At 24.5% G+C, this 18,107-nt stretch overlaps 1 protein-coding gene across 1 annotated transcript in view; it reads right to left on the bottom strand.

Moving 5' to 3' along the window:
• LOC117180364 overlaps positions 1–18,107 on the bottom strand; it is a 42,059-nt gene that overhangs the window by 22,542 nt on the left and 1,410 nt on the right. Inside the window, exon 2 of the mRNA XM_033372826.1 lies at positions 12,128–12,286. Within this exon, the coding sequence (XP_033228717.1) occupies positions 12,128–12,286 (159 nt within the window). The remainder of the gene's footprint in view (positions 1–12,127; positions 12,287–18,107) is intronic.

Below are 18,107 nucleotides of genomic sequence, written 5' to 3'. Positions count from 1 at the left end.
TAAGGGGTTGTAAAATCTGTTATTTGACGGCATTTCGGATCCATAGGAATTTGATGAAACCCCATTGCAAGATCCATTACGGAAAAATATTTCGCTCCTCCCGACTGATCTAAAATTTCAACAATATTTGGCAATGGATAAGCATCGCTTACAGTTCGTTAATTCACGGCTCTGTAATCTATTACCATTCTCCACCTTTTGTCCCCTTGTGGATCAGGTTTTTTAGGGACAATCATTGCAGGAGAATTATATGGTGAAACGGATGGTTGAACTAATCCTGCTTCGAGCAACTGTTTAGTTTGTTTTAATATCTCATCTCTGTGTACAGGAGGATGACGATAATCTTTGATGAAAACTGGTCCATTATCGACAGTAGTGATTTTATGGGTAATTGCCGTAGTTGAATTTAGTTTATCTCCAGGTAGATAAAATTGAGCGGAATAATCTAACAGAATGGGAAAAAGACTCGATTTTTCCTCCTCATTTAAATCCTTAAGGTCATGAATTTTTAATAATTCGGAAAATCTAGATGCCAAAATTTTCTGCCCTTCTACACTTTCTAAACTACCACACGATCTTGCTAAAGGAGGTATTATTGTATATTCTTCAAGTTCAACCGGTGGTACTGTCAATTCTACATCTTGTTGAGTAGAATTTATGATGAAAATTATAATTTTTCCGTTTTCACTTTTAACCAAAGATTCCCCTGCAAAAATTCCAGGACCATAATCAAGACGTTTTACATAACCCTCAACTATATTAGGTCCATTTACTGATAACTTTACTAATTGTTTTGTCCTTGCAGGCAATTTATTTGTGGAGTAACACGTCAATGGAAAATTTTCATCAACCAGATGAAGACTATCATCTACAAAATTAAGAATGGCTCGCTGTTTCCGAAGAAAAGTTATTCTTATCAGTCCATCCTCAGTTATAGAAAAAGCTTTTGAAACTACATGAAAGGATGTTTCTACGCCTCGGAGTAGCATTTTAACTTCACCCTGTGTTGGAATCATGTTGGATCCGATTCCAATCAAATTCAAAACATGTTCCCGATTAATTTTTATGTGTGAATCCAAAGCTGTTTCTTTAATCAAATTTACACTAGCGCCTGTGTCTATCAATAATTTTGCTTTCCCTTTCTGAAAAAAATAATGCTGCAATTCTACCACCGCGGCGGGCTCTATACCATTATTCTCCCCGAGTTTAAGAACGACGCGGGTTCAGAGGATCTGATTTCCTGAGGCATCCTGCCCTCTGTAGGATGACCCTGTTTCGAGTTTAAATGTTGATTCTTAAAATCTTGACTTCGCATTCTTTCCCTATCGTGCTTCGCCTTCATATGACATTTACTAATATCATGATTCAACCTAAAACAATAAGTGCAATTTTCCCTCTCTTTGCCTTGGTTTACATTATATTTCTTTCGTTTAGGACACTCACGCCGAAAATGACCAGTTTCTTTACAGTCGTAACATTGAATATTCCTTTTTTTGTTTCCATTTTCCTCAGTACTAACGTGCGCTACCCTCTTACGAGGATTTGATCCCATTTTAAAGTCTGAATCGAAATCAGGTTTAATTTTTCCTATTTCTTCTGAATAAGCCCTCAGGTTTAATTTTTCCTATTTCTTCTGAATAAGCCCTATCCCAGCTTTTAAACTGAATCTCTTCTGAGATGCCATCACTATTGCTTCATCCAAAGTAGCAGGATTTTTACTTTTTATTATCGCGAATATCTCTCTATTTAATCCCCTCATGAAAGTAGCTATCGCACTTTCTTTATGTGCTTCTATTCTTTCATTTCCTTTTACCCCCGGAGTTTTTTCCAAAGTTATATTAATTAATTCATCTAATATTTGATTAATCCGTGCCCCAAAGTCGGTTATGCTTTCGTTTGGTTTTTTGACAGCCATAGTTAATTCTTGTGATAATTGAGTGATGTCTAATTTTGGTATATAAATTCTCTCAAATTTTTTTAACATTTCTTCAAGAGTGATCCCTGCCCTACTTTGAATATGTTTACGCGCAGCTCCTATTACCCTGGTTCGAATTAACATAGTCAACTATGGAATTTCGTGAAGCATTACCATGCTTCGGGCCACTTGACAATGTTCCACAAAATGGTCACGGACATATTAGTACCATCAAACTCTGGAACCATGTCTTTTACCAACCTGGATACATGCAAAATGGCCTGCGCCCTTATTGGTCCTAAAATTGTAGGATTATTTTGTGCTACTTCTCCCTCATCTGGAACAATTCCCAACTGTTCATTGGATTCATAAGGATCCTTTGAAACAGTTCTAGTACCATTACTACCATTATTAATACTACTAACACTGGGATGAGGCTCAATCAGTGTTTCGTTAGAATTATTCCTATTAATTACATTATCATCACTTAATCTACTTCTTAGAATTTCTGTTTCATTTTTCATATTTCTAGTAGGATTTTGTACCCCCCTTGCGCTTCTAAGCCCAGATCGCTTCGCAAAACGTGGCATTTTAAAATAATCGGACTTACTTGGACTTACAATTAGCTTAATTTTGTCATTTTTGCTTACTAATTCCTATCGCTTCACAACCTGTTCATCCAACGGAGATTCTTGATAAATAACTGATAATCCAATTTCTTCTTAATCCGGAAAGCAGTCTTCTGTTCTTAAAAACCATGAAATTTGTAGATCTCCTCAATGTTAGGACTCTCGGCTCAGTAATCCTCTTCTGTACCAGGCTAGTTGTCTGCTTCAAATATTTATTTCTACGTTCATTTCACAACTTAATAAAATTCTCAGAATTCTTCAAGCCTGCGATTGACGAGGAATAGCTGGTGGCTCTATTCAATCGTTTACAATCTCGATGCTATTGAAAACATCCTAGCTACCGGGAGAAAAACCACCCAAAACCCTGGTATAAGATTGTCGCTTGAAATATTTTATATTGAATTTTTGAGAATTATGTGTCTTTAATACTGTTCGGTCTTTCAGATATGCACTTTATTTTTATTGTAATTGCAGAAAACTAGTAGGAACATGCTCTGGAGCAACGCAGAATTTATAGTAACCTTCTCGCAGATAAACTTCAATACAAATCCAGCCTTCGCCATCATCATAGATACGACATAGTTGTAAAGGTTCATAGTCTGGATCCGAAAGGAGGTCAACCAATGTCATCAACAAGGGATATGGATCAATCATTTTAAAATACAGTTTCTTACTAATAATCTTTTAAGTGACTGAAATAGTTTTAAAAGTAATGTTCACTTTTGTCTTTACACTGTTCCACTATAATAGGAGGAAAAAATGAACTCATTTAGTCTTCAGTGTTTATCTGGCACTAATTATCACTTTCAAATTTAAATGTTCCCTCGGTGCACGAGATCCCACCGCTGTCACCAATTTGTTACGTCACTGGCGCTGTAGTAGAATTTTAATTCTACTGTAGTCGGACGCTGATTCGTTGTTGCCGTTGTATGATTAAAATCATAACCGGGAGAACACTAAGGTTTTGAAATCAAACTCAATTTAATTTATCACTTCAAATTATATTATTAGCATATTGAAGTTATTAATGTTCCATTGTTATACACTATGTACAAATATAAATATTTAACTAACAAACAATTGAGTTGGTTATTACACAATTTCTGATTTACATATTCATTATTTGTTTATAATATTCGGCGAGAGCCGATCGCGACGACGCGCTTCGCTTTTAAGTAATTTGAGCTTTCTATTTGAGATTTGATTTTTATTACATAGTCTCAGAATAGATTTAATTTATATTTTTAAGTTAATTTTCGCAGGTTTAAGGTAAAAATTGCCGATCCGAGATACAAAAAATCTGCCGTTTTCCCGCTGTGCAAGCGAACTTATTACCTTCGTTTTGGGTGGGGTTTCCCTCTCTTTTTGGTTAAAACCAATGGAAATGCTGACGTCATGGCATTTTCCGATCGTTTATCCAATAGTAAAGTAGGTCATTTCACTCTGCCTACAGGAAATGAGTCATAATGTGACTCATTATAAGATTGAAATATAAACATTCGTAAGTCCAAAGTCCTTAGCTATTGCGTTTTACATTTGTCTTATTGCGCCTTAATATCATAAAGATACTTGACTATGACTCATATTTGGTACTAAAATAGCGATGACCTGAAGTTGCGTTTATTCTACGTATAATTATTATTTTAACCCTAAGACAGAGAGAGGTATTGTTTTGACATATATTGTCATCTTGTAACATTTATATAACTTCATTCCACCCTAGTAACATCACGTATATTCGTGAACTAATTTGAATTCTCCCGCTAATCCGTCATCTTAGTTATGCGCGATAGAATTTAGTTCCCAACTTTTGCATTCTGTCACATATCACACCAGCCAATACTTTAGAAGTGACGTGAGAGTTGACCGCGGCCACGGTGGCGCTGATTGTTCATTGAGCCGAGATTCATTCAAATGCATGGGGAAAAAACGTAAAAATTCAATTTTTATATAATAAAAAATATTTTATCAAATTTTCTTCTGCAATATGCTATTCAAGAAAGCTTCTTATATTTTTCAAATCAAAATTTATGATGAAAAAATTTAAGTTGCTCGAGTTTTATGCGAAAATTCTGTTTACTTTTTGGCGGGCAGTTCAAATAGAAGTTCTGTCATCTCTATTTAAATGTTGATATTATTATTTATTGTCTTGATTAAAGTGAATAATTATATTAATATTAACTGATATGATTATTTATAAATAATAATTTAACATTAAAAATACCTTTTAAAATATTGTTTTGAGTCACAAACGCAAAATTTTGATTTGATTTTCTAGAAACCTTTCCAAATCCATAAAAAAACTTCTTTTTTACAAAATTGTAATAAATCTACATTTTTCTTCAAATTTTTATAATTATTAAATTAAACATTAAAAAAAATCTTTTTTAATATATCTGAACGCTCTAAGTGTCTTAACATTTTTTGAATTTTTCTTAACATTTTTTAAAGACAAAAAAATTTTCCTTCAAGACACCCAGATTATTTTTCGAAATTTTTTTGGAAATACCTTAAAATCTTTTATAACATTATCCTAAAGTTAATTTTTCACGATAAAAATCATTTAACATTTTTCTGGGAATCTAAAGAAAACATTTTCATTCTCTTGAAACCTTTCGTAATTTTAATCCAGCTTTCTGCTTCAAAATCTTGAGCAATCTACATTGAAAAAATGGAATTTTTCATAAGTTTAAAAAAAATGGAATTGTTTGAATAGTTGAAAACATTTATTAAGCATAATAGAATTTTTTGTAATTTTGATTCGATTTTCGTTTAGAATCCTTTCTTCAAAATAAAGAAATCATTAAAAATTTCACAAGAAATCTTGAGACAGTTTTATTGTTCCCCTAAAATCTTTAAAAATTCTTAAAAGGCTTCTCATTTTTTGTTCTGAATCATCAAAAATGTACATTTCGTTTTAAATTTTTCAGAATCTTCTGAAGATTTTAATTATTTTCGATTGTTTTCAAAACTACTGAAACTTCTACAAATAAAAAAAAATTAATTCTAAAAATGGTTTTAAAATCTTTCAGATTTTCTTTCGACATATTTTAAAACCTTCAAAACTTTAAATTAACCTTTTAAAATAGAATCTGAATAATTTTGAATTTTCCCAAAGTCTTATTGTCTGTTTGGTAGCAAAATTAAAAAAATGTATAAAATTTCACCCCCGATAAGCTTGATTCTATTTATTACATTACCGTAAGCCAAAACTGTACAATAATTTATATCTTCATTAAATTATTCTCTAAAAGACATAATTTAATCATTTAAAATGAAATGGTTTCTATGTTGCGATTTCTTATTCAGAATAAGATCCTTTAGTTCATGTTTAATTTAAAAACAAGTATAATGAAAAATCTCTTGTCGCCCTAAATCTTAAGCTGAATTTCATGAAAATAGTTATGCCGAAAAGCAATTTTCAAATGAATTTATTAAAATTAATTAAATTTATTTACAATTTATAATTTTAGTTTATTTTTTTAAACTTGAAAATATATTAAGATATCATTTTTTATCATCTAAAGCCATTATTTAACAATATTCGTGGGAATTTTAAATGTGTGAATAAATTTTTTTTTTATCATACTAGAATATTATGTGTGCGCGCCCGCGCGCACTTACTGTTGTAATCATTTTTATCATTTGCCTAATTTGTTAAATTTGTTAAATTTTTGTGTGAAATCATTAAAAATTAATATCTATAATCTGAAAAATCGCATTTCGATCAGATTATCAGTTTTAAATATGAAAATGAATGGAATGTTCAAATAATTGTTAATGGGAAAAGAACGGCGTGTTTTATAACTTGCAAAATATAAAAATCACGAAAATATTATTATAACTAAAACGTAAAAAAATATGGTTAATGACTCAATTACGTAAAATTTAGAATTAATATAGCTCCAATATTAAATAGTATGTACATTTTGACTACATTAAAATAAAATTTCGATATTATTCAATTTTAATATAAAAATAATAAGTTATTTTTGCCATTAAATGATTAATATTATTACAACTTTGAAATAATAAATTTATTTAATTCTAAATTAGTTTATGATGACTTTATGTTTGAATAACATTTTAATAAATAATGACATTATATTATTAAGCTTCATAATTTTCCAATATAAAAATCATGAAAATATTATAAATAAAAGGTAAAAACAAGAGTTTTTTATTGAGTCAATTATGTAAAATTCATAATTAATATAGCTCCAAAATTAAATAATAAATAAATTTTGATTAGATTACATTTAAAAAATTCGATATTATTTAATTTCAATAAAAAAATAATAAGTTATTTTTGCCATTAATTAATATAATTCAAACATTGAATTGATAAATTTATTTAATTCTAATTTAGTTTATGATAACTCTATGTTTTATAATTGATAAACTATTATTTATAAATTATCATTTATATCATAATACTATCAAATTTAATGATTTCACAGTATATCTAGTAATTTAATAATCTTTTATATTATTTAACAAAATTAAATTTTAATATAAACTATAAATCATGATTTCTATAATATTGAATAAACCAATTAAAAAATTATTAAAATTTAATTTAATTTTAAATTTGTAAATAATTTTAAAATATGAAATATGAATATAATATTGTTATAAAAAATTATTAGCATATATAACAGAATATTCTTCGAAATGGAGCTATATATAACAAAACAAAAACAAAAAACGAAAAAAAAACGTTTAAAATTACCTAACTTTAAAACATAAATTTTGGACATTGTATAGTTTGAAATCCTATATTTTCAAAATTCAAGAATTTTCAATTGTAACTCTTTAAGACTGCAGAAATTTGAATTGGAAATTTTTCAATCCAAATTTCATGAATTTCGATGATTTAGGATTGAAAATCTAGACTTTGATCTTGAAAACAATCGATATCATCAGAATTTTAAGAATTTTTATTTATACGCGTTTAACATTGAAGAATTTCGAACTGCAAATCGTTAAAATTGAAGAATTTTAAATACTAGATCTTCAAAATTTTAGAATTTTAAATTGAAAATCATTATAATTAAAAAGTTTTCAATTTTGGAAATTAACCATTTAAAATGATGCAAAATATAAGTTTTACAATTTTTAATTTTGTAAATTTTAACGATTAAGTTTCGAAATTTCTTAAATTTCGAAGATTTATAACTGAAAAAATAACTTTTGATCTTCGAAATCTTTTAAGTTTTAGAATTTTCACTTATAAACCAGTAAAATTGAAGAATTTTCAATTTTAAATCTTCAAAATTAAACTATAAAAAAACGTTCAAAATTACATAACTCTGAAATATAAACCATAGAAATTGAATAATTCGCAATCCTATATTTCCAAATTTTCAATTGTAACTGTTCAAAAATATAAATTTGGTAAATTGAAGATTTTTTTATTTTGAAAATTAAAAATTCCGTAAATTTATAGTTTTACTATTATACAAATCTATAATTTTAATGTTTGTCATTAGAAATTTCTTTAATTTAAAAGATTGACAATTTTAAATTATGCAACTTTTGAGTTTCACAATTAAAAATCTGAAAGTTTCATGATTTACATATAAAAAATCATCAATTTTAATTATTTGGAATTAAAAACTCTAGACTTTGATCTTCAAAATAATCAAAATCATCATAATTATAAAATTTTGTTTAAACCATTAACATTGAAGAATTTCAAACTGCCAATCGATAAAGTTGAAGAATTCTGAATTGTAAATTTGTAAAATTGTAGAGCTTTAAATTGAAAATTATCAAAATTAAAAAGTCTGTAATTTTGGGAATTAACAATAATTTAAAAATTATGCAAGAATTCAGTTTCGCTATGTAAAATTTTGTAATTTTGATGATTTAGATGCAAAATTTCTTTAACTTGGAAGATTTAGGATTGAAAACTAGACTTTTGACCTTCAATATCATCTAAATTTTAGAATTATTATTGATAAACCAGTAAAATTGGAGAATTTTCAATTGTAAATATTCCAAATTGAAACTTAAAAAAAGTTTAAAATTACATAACTTTATAACATAAATCTTGAAACTGAATAATTTGCAATCCTATATTTTCAAAATTCGAGAATTTTCAATTGTATTTCTTCAAAATTTTAGAAACTTGAATTGTACTTTTTTAAAATTGAAGTATTTTTAAATTTGAAAATTGAAAATTATGTGACTTTTAATTTTTACAGTTAAAAAGCTATAATTTTAATGATTTACTTTCGAAATTTCTTCAGCTTGGAAGATTTAGAATTGAAAAATTGACTTTTGATCTTTAAAACCATCTAAAATTTCAAATTTTTAGAACGAAGTTCTTTATTTTTTTTATAAACCTGTAAAATTGAAGAATTAGAAATTCCGAAACCTTAAAATAATATTGACGAATCTTCAATTGAAAATCTTTAAAATTTTGAAAGATTAAATTGCAAATCATTGAAATTAATATTTTTAATTTTGAAAATTTACAATAAAAAATTATTCAAGTTTTAAGTTTTAGAATTAAAAATTTAAAAAATTTGATGATTTACATTCGTTATTTCTTCAATTTTTAAAAATTAAGAATTCAAAACTAGACTTTTAATTTAACGATTTATTAAAAAATTTTGCAATCGTCAAGTTTTACAATTTAAAAAATTGTATTTTAATTATTTAAATGCGAAATCGAGTTTTTTTTATATTTTCAACAAAAGTCATAAATTTTTAACCAAATAGTTGAATTAAAAAAAAGATTAATTTTCTACTAAAATAGACGAATTTTTAATATATTACACAAATTTTCATCCAGAGTTGAATCTTTAAACTAAAAAATATCAATTTTTAACCTAAAATTAAATGCTTACATTTTTATTACAAGAACTCTTTTTTAACAAAAAAAAAAAACGAATTTTCTACTAAACAATCGCATTTTCAACTAAACTGATGAATTTTCCAGCCAAAAAGATGAGTTTTTTACAAAAAAAAAGTTGAATTTTCAACCCGAAAATATTAATTCAATAAAAGAACGTCATTTTTAACGAAATTGTTAAGTTTTGAGTTAAAAAAAATGAATTTTTCACAAACAAAAAATTAATTTTTAATAAAGTAGTTGAATTGTCTACCTATAAAGATGAATTTTCAACGAAAAATGTAACATTTAATATTTCAACTAAAAAATGTTTTTATTATAAATGAAAAACATATGAATTTAACCAAAAACGACCAATTTTCAACATAAAAACTTGAATCCTCAACTTAAAAAAGATTAATTTTAAAACAAGAAGTTCCATTTTGAATAACAAAATTATTTTCTGCACCAAAAAAATAATTTTGTACACAATGCATAAACTATCAACCAAGCAGTTCAATCTTCAACTGAGAAAATTCATTTTCTACCAAAAAAGATGAATTTTTAAAGTAAAAAACATCAATTTTGAACCCATTAATAAAAATTAATTTTCAACAAAAAAATACGAATTCTCTACTAAAATCTTAAATTTTCCAGCCAAAAAAGGCGAGTTTTGTACCAAACAGTTGAATTTCGAACCAAATTGCTTAGTTTACATTAAAAAATATTAACTTTCGACAAAAAAAAAGAAAAGTAAAACGAATTTTAAAAAATGTAGTTGAATTTTAAACAAAAAGTGTAATAGTTAATAAGCTACCCAAAAAATATTTTTATTTCGAATAAAAAACGTATCTATTTAACGAAAAATACCAATTTTCTACATATAAATTTGAGTTCTTAACTTAAACAGATTATTTTTCAAACAAACAATTACATTTTTAACCAAAAAAATTATTTAATATTTTTAAACTAAGAAACATCAATTTTTAACCAATTACTCAAAATTATTTTCAACCAAAAATATACGAATTTTCTACTAAATTGTTGAATTTTCCAGTCAAAACGACGAGTTTTTATAAAACAGTTGAATTTTGAACCAAACTGTTTAGTTTTCAGTTAAAAAGATTAACTTTTGATAACAACAAAAATTAATTTTCAAACAAGTAGTTGAATTTCAACAAAAAATGTAATAGTTTATAATTAAGCTAAAAATATTTTTATATTAAAAATATAACTTAAAATTGTGAATAAATCAAATTGAAGTTTTTTATATTTAAAATTTTGAATTAACAATAATCCAAAATTAAGTTTTGCAATTAAAAATTCTATTATTTTGATCATTTACATTATAAATTTCCTAAATTTGAAATATTTAAAATTTAAAAATGGACCGCTAATCTTCATAAGCATAACTTAAAATGATAAATGATAAATTGTGAATAATAAAAATTAAAGAGTTTTTAAAATTTTAAATTTAGAATTACATAACAATTATGCAAGATTAAATTTTAAGAATCAAAATTCTATTATTTTGATCATTTACATCAGAAATTTCTTAAATTTGGGATATTTAGAATTTAAAGCTGGTCTAATGTTCTTCAAAATCATCACAATTGAAGAATTTTCATTTATACACTTTTAAAATCGAAGAATTTCAAACTGAAAAACCAGATAAAATCGGAGAATTTTTAATTCTTAATCATTAAAAAATGGTATAACTTAAAATTGTGAATGATTAACATTAAAGAGTTCTTAATATTTTAAATTTAGATTGAACAATTATGCAAGATTAAGTTTTGCAATTAAAAATTCTATTATTTTGATCCATTATATTAGAAATTTCTTAGATTTGGAATATTTAAAATTTTAATTTGCACGACTGATCTTCAAAATCATCACAATTGAAGAATTTTTATTTATAAAATTTTAAAATTGAAGAATTATCAATTTTATAATTAAAAATTATCCAAGACTAAATTTTGCAACTAAAAATTATATTGTTTTGATTATCAATATTAAAAACTTCTTAGATTTGGAATATTTAGATTTTAAAATTGTATGGCTCAACTTCAAAATTATCACAATTGCAGAACTTTCATTCATACAATTTGAAAATCGAAGAATTTTCAATTTAAAATCTTTAACAAGTCTAAAATAAAAGAATTTTTAATTGTAAGTATTTAAAAAATGACATAAAACTTAAAATTGTGAATAATTAAAGTTGAAGAGTTTTAATATATTATTTTTAATTTATAATTAACAATTATACAAGATTAAATTTTGCAATTTAAAATTCTATTTTTTTGATCATTTATATTGGAAAGTTCTTAGATTTGGAATATTTATAATTTATAATTGTACGACTGATCTTCGAAATCATCCCAACTGAAGAATTTTGATTCATACCACTTTTAAAATCGAAAAATGTTCAATTGTAAATTTAAAAAAAATGGTTTAACTTAAAATTTAAGAGTATTTAATATTTTAAATTTATAATTAACAATTATGCAAGATTTAAGTTTTACAATAAAAAATTCTATCATTTAGATAATTTACATTAGAATTTTCTTCAATTTAGAATATTTATAATTTAAAACTGAACTACTGATCTTCAAAATCATGAAAACTCAAGTGTTTTTATAAATAAACATAAATTATTTTGTTGCTATCCATTTTGATTGCAGTTTTGCTTTGGGATTTTCATTCACTTCAGTGTCGATTTCTTTTATTACTCAAACATACCTTTGATAATTTTTTTCTTCTTGATTTCCTAGGCTTCTTAAATGGAAGAGGCCTATTTGCTTGACAATCAAACAAGTGAGGTAGTATTCCTTTTTTCAGTCTCACCCTAGCAGTAGGATCCAGTTTTACTCTCATGTAATTCTCCAGGTCTTCTTGCAGCTGCAAATATAAAGTACTTATAAAATACTAAATTTAAGTTTTTTGAACTGAAATGCGTATAAATTTCCTTGGCGAAAAGTTGTAATATTTGGCTTCCTTATTTCTCGAAAAAAAACCTTTTTCAACCAACTAAGATATTTCAAATAATATATCTACAAACATTATTTATTTATTTTGTATTTTTATATTTTAGCACTGTCAATAAAACACTTAAAAATCATATTTAGAATTGAAATAAAAAACGAAATGTTACTGTATTAAAAATTTATTTTTTTATTTAAATATTCTTCATTTTAGTTACAAATTAATTTCTTTGTTAGAAAATTTAACTATTTCATGGAAAAATTGTTTTTTTTTCTTCAAAATTTAACTATTCCATTTTTCTCGAAACCTTATCTTTTTTAGTTGAAAATTCAACTATTTTTTGAAAATTATTTTATTTTTTTCTAAATAATCCTCTTTATCAAAAGTTAAGCTATTTGGTCTAAAATGCAACGGTTTGGCTGAAGTCTAATATGTTTAATTTAGGGATTAAACTATTTTTTTGATAATACATATTTTTTATTGCAATCACTTGCTCAAAAATTTTAATTAATTTTTTCAACTGGAAATTTAACTACATCATTTTTGTTAGAAAAATTATCTTTTCTAGTTAAAACTGTCACTACTTGGTTGCAGCAAATTTATCTTGTTGCTTCAAAATTTGTTTCGTAGAAAATAAGTTTTTTTAGTTAAAAATGCAACTGTTTTTTATTTGAAATCAGAATATTTTTTAGTCGAAATATTAACTATTACACGTTTTGTTTAAAATGCAACTACTCTGTTGAAAATTTGTTTTTTCTTTGTAAAGATTTAATCTTTTTAACTGATAACTAAACAATTTCGTTGGAAATTCAACTGTTTTGTAATAATAATTTTGTAATAATAATTTGTAAGCATTCAACTAATTTAATAAATACTAAGGTAATAACTGATCAATAATTTTTTTTTAATTCATTTCTTGAAGGATTAAAATAAAATGTTATTACTATTTAATTCTGTGTGGAAAATATTTTGTGTAGGAAAAAATAATACTATTAAACAATGTCAAATTATGTGTAGGAAATCTTTTATGTAGAAAAAATTTTGTGTAGGAAATATTTTGTGTGGAAAAAGTTTTGTGTATGAAAAATCTAACAGTATTAAATTCTGTGTACGAAATATTTTGTGCAGAAAATATTTTGTGTAGGAAAAAAGAACAATTTTTTACCAATATTAAATTCTGTGCAGGAAAAATTTTGTGTAGAAAAAGTTTTGTGCATAAAAAATATAACAGTATTAAATTCTGTGTATGAAATATTTTGTGTAGAAAATATTTTGTGTAGGAAAAAAATAAAAGTATTGAACAATATTAAATTCTGTGCAGGAAAAATTTTGTGCAGAAAAAGTTTTGTGTATGAAAAATATAACAGCATTAAATACTGTGCAGGAAAAATTTTGTGTAGAAAAAGTTTTGTGCATAAAAAATATAACAGTATTAAATTCTGTGTATGAAATATTTTGTGTAGAAACAATTTTGTGTAGGAAATATTTTGTGTGGAAAAAGTTTTGGTATGAAAAATATAACAGTATTAAATTCTGTGTATGAAATATTTTGTGCAGGAAAAACATAAAAGTATTTAACAATATTAAATTCTGTGCAGGAAAAATTTTGTGTAGAAACAGTTTTATGTATGAAAAATATAACACTATTAAATTCTGTGTACGAAATATTTTGTGCAGAAAATATTTTGTGTAGGAAAAAAATAAAAGTATTTAACAATATTAAATTCTACGCAGGAAAAATTTTGTGTAAAAAAAGTTTTGTATATGAAAAATATAACAGTATTAAATTCTGTGTATGAAACATTTTGTGTAGAAAATATTTTGTGTAGGAATAAAAGAACAATTTTTTACCAATATTAAATTCTGTGCAGGAAAAATTTTGTGTAGAAAAAGTTTTGTACATAAAAACAATAACAGTATTAAATTCTGTGTATGAAAAATTTTGCGTAGGAAAAACATAAAAGTATTTAACAATATTAAATTCTGTGCAGGAAAAATTTTGTGTAGAAACAGTTTTATGTATGAAAAATATAACATTATTAAATTCTGTGTACGAAATATTTTGTGTAGAAAATATTTTGTGTAGGAAAAAAATAAAAGTATTTAACAATATTAAATTCTACGCAGGAAAAATTTTGTGTGGATAAAGTTTTGTGTATGAAAAATATAACAGTATTAAATTCTGTGTATGAAATATTTTGTGTAGAAAATATTTTGTGTAGGAAAAAAATAATAGTATTGAACAATTTAAAATCATGTGTAGGAAATCTTCTATGTAGAAAAATTTTATGTAGGAAAAATGTTGTGTGGAAAAAGTTTTGTATATGAAAAATATAACCGTATTAAAATTCTTTGTAGGAAATATTTTGTGTAGAAAATGTTTCGCGTAGAAAATATTTTGTGTAGGAAAAAGTAAAAGTATTTAACAATATTGAATTGTGTGCAGGAAAAATTTTGTGTAGAAAAAGTTTTGTGTATGAAAAATATAACAGTAGTAAATGCTGTGTAGGAAATATTTTGTGTAGAAAATATGTTGTGTAAGAAAAAAATAATAGTATTGAACAATTTAAAATCATGTGTAGGAAATCTTCTATGTAGAAAAATTTTATGTAGGAAAAATGTTGTGTGGAAAAAGTTTTGTATATGAAAAATATAACCGTATTAAAATTCTTTGTAGGAATTATTTTGTGTAGAAAATGGTTTGCGTAGAAAATATGTTGTGCAAGAAAAAAATATAAGTATTTAACAATATTAAATTCTGTGCAGGAAAAATTTTGTGTAGAAAAAGTTTTTGTGTATGAAAAATATAATAATATGAAATTCTGTGTATGAAATATTTTGTGTAGGAAAAAAATAAAAGTATTTAACAATATTAAATTATGTGCAGGGAAGATTTTGTGTAGAGAAAATTTTATGTATGAAAAATATAACAGTATTAAATTCTGTGTAGGAAATCTTTTGTGTGGAAAATATTTTGTGCAGGAAAAAATAAAAGTATTTAACAATATTAAATTCTGTGCAGGGAAAATTTTATGAAGAATGTTTTGTATAGGAAAAATACAACAGTATTAAATTATGTGCAGGGAATATTTTGAGTAGATAAAGTTTTGTGCAGGAAAAATATGATCAGTAATCTTTTGTACAATATATTGTGTGTAGAATAAAATTGTGTAGGAACGAGTGTATCCCGTTGAAATTTAGTATAAAAGTGTCTCGATTAAAAATTGAACTGCTTGGTTAATAGTTAATGCATTGCGCTCAAAATAATTTGTTTGTTTGAAATGTAACTTTTTGGTTAAAAATTGTCTAGTTTTTATGTTGAAATTTTTGTTTAATAAATTCAATTGCTTTTGATTTAAAATAAAAATAATTTTTAGTTAAAATATTAACTATGAAAATTGTTGTTTAAAATCCAACTGTACTTTGTTGAAATTTGTTTTTTTTTGTTGTTGTCAAAGTAAATCTTTTTAAATTAAAACTAAACAATTTGATTGAAAATCTAACTGTTTTTGTAAAAAACGCCTTTTTGACTGGAAAATTAAAAAATTTAGTAGAAAATTCGTATATTTTTGGTTGAAAATAATTTTTAGTAATGGGTTCAAAATTGATATTTTTTGCTTTAAAAATTCATCTCTTTTGGTGGAAAATTTTCCAGTTTTTATGTTGAAAATTTTTTTTATTGAATTCAGCTGCTTTTAATTTAAAATAAAAATAATTTTGTTAAAATATTAACTATTAAAATTTTTGTTTAAAATTAAACTACTTTGTTGAAAACTTGTTTTTGTTTTATTGAATGTTAACCTTTTAACTGAAATCCAAAAAGTTTGGTTAAAAAATCAACTTTTTTGTAAAAACTCGTCTTTTTCATTCGAAAATTCAAAAAGTTAGTAGAAAATTCGTATATTTTTGGTTTAAAATAATTTTGAGTAATTGGTTAAAAATTGATCTTTTTTAATTTAAAAATATAAAATAATTTATTTGGTTAAAAATTTAACTGTTTGGTTGAAAATTAAGCTGTTTAAGTTGAAGACTCAAGTTTATATGTCGAAAATTCGTATTACTTCGTTAAATAGATATGTTTTTTTTTTGTTTAAAGTTTAACTACATTTTTAAAAATTCGTTTTACTTTTCTTTTTTCGCTCGAAAGTTAATCTTTTTTAATGTAAACTGAACAATTTGATTCGAAATTCAATTTTTTTGTTGAAAATTTGTATTATTCACTAGAACATTCAACAATTTAGTAAAAAATTCGTACATTTTTAGTGGAAAATAATGTTTAGTAATTGGATCCAAATTGATGTTTTTTAGTTTAAAAATTCACCTGTTTTGGTAGAAAATGAATCTTCTCAGTTGAAAATTGAACTGCTTGGTTGATAGTTTATGCATTGTGCTCAAACTTATTCTTTTGTCGCAGAAAATAATTTTATTTTTTGAAATATAATTATTTGGTTGAAAATTTTCCAGTCTTTAAGTTGAAATTTTTGTTTAATAAATTCAACTGTTTTTGATTTAAAATAAAAATATTTTTTAGTTGCAATATTAACTATCACATTTTTCGTTTAAAATTCAACTAATTTCTTCAAAATTAATTTTTGGTTGTCAAAAGTTAATATTTTTAACTGAAAACTAAACAATTTGGTTAAAAATTCAACTGTTTTTGTAAAAAAAAAACTCGTCTTTTTGACTGCAAAGTTCAACAATTTAGTAGAAAATTCGTATATTTTTGGTTGAAAATAATTTTTAGTAATTGGTTCCAAATTGATCTTTTTTACTTTAAAAATGCATCTCTTTTAGTAGAAAATTAATCTTTTCGGTCAAAAATTAAACTGATTGGTTAATAGTTTATGCTGTTATGCATAAAGGTCCAAATTATTTCAATTTTTTTTGTAGAAAATAATTTTTTCTGTTGAAAATTTAACTATTTGGTTGAAACTTAGCTGTTTAAGTTGAGGATTCAAGCATATATGTTAAAAATTGGTATTTTTTAGTTAAATAAATGTTTTTTTTATTTGAAATAAAAATATTTTTTAGTTTAATTATAAACTATTACATTTTTTGGTTTAAAATTCAACTACTTTTTTTTCGTCAAAAGTTAATCTTTTCAATGTAAACTAAATAATTTGGTTCGATATTCAACTGTTTTGTACCAAACTCGCCCTTTTGGTTGGAAAATTCAAGAATTTAGTACAAAATTCGTATTTTTTGGTTGAAAATTAATTTTTAGTACGGAGTTCGAAATTTATCTTTTTTCATTTAAAAATGTATCTCTTTTGGTAGAAAATGAATCTTCTCGGTTGAAAATTGAACTGCTGGGTTGATAGTTTATGCATTGTGTACAAAACTATTTTTTTAGTGCGGAAAATAATTTTGTTATTCAAAATGGAACTTCTTGGTTTAAAATCAATCTTTTTTAAGTTGAGGATTCAAGTTTTTTTGTTGAAAATTGGTCGTTTTAGTTAAATTCATATGTTTTTCATTTATAATAAAAATATTTTTTAGTTGAAATATTAAATATTACATTTTTCGTTGAAAATTCATCTTCTTGGGTAGAAAATTCAACTACTTTATTAAAAATTAATTTTTTTGTTTGTGAAAGATTAATTTTTTAACTCAAAATTTAAAAATTTCGTTAAAAATTAACGTTTTTTTTATTTATATTTTCGGGTTGGAAATTCAACTTTTTTTATAGCAAACTCATCTTGTTGTCTGAAAAATTCAACAATTTAGTAGAAAATGC

Source organism: Belonocnema kinseyi, chromosome 9, assembly GCF_010883055.1.
Source record: "Belonocnema kinseyi isolate 2016_QV_RU_SX_M_011 chromosome 9, B_treatae_v1, whole genome shotgun sequence".
In the NCBI taxonomy this organism is placed as follows: Eukaryota; Metazoa; Arthropoda; class Insecta; order Hymenoptera; family Cynipidae; genus Belonocnema; species Belonocnema kinseyi.
Note: the sequence above shows the minus strand (reverse complement) of the source record. Positions and strands in the feature narration are given on the sequence as shown.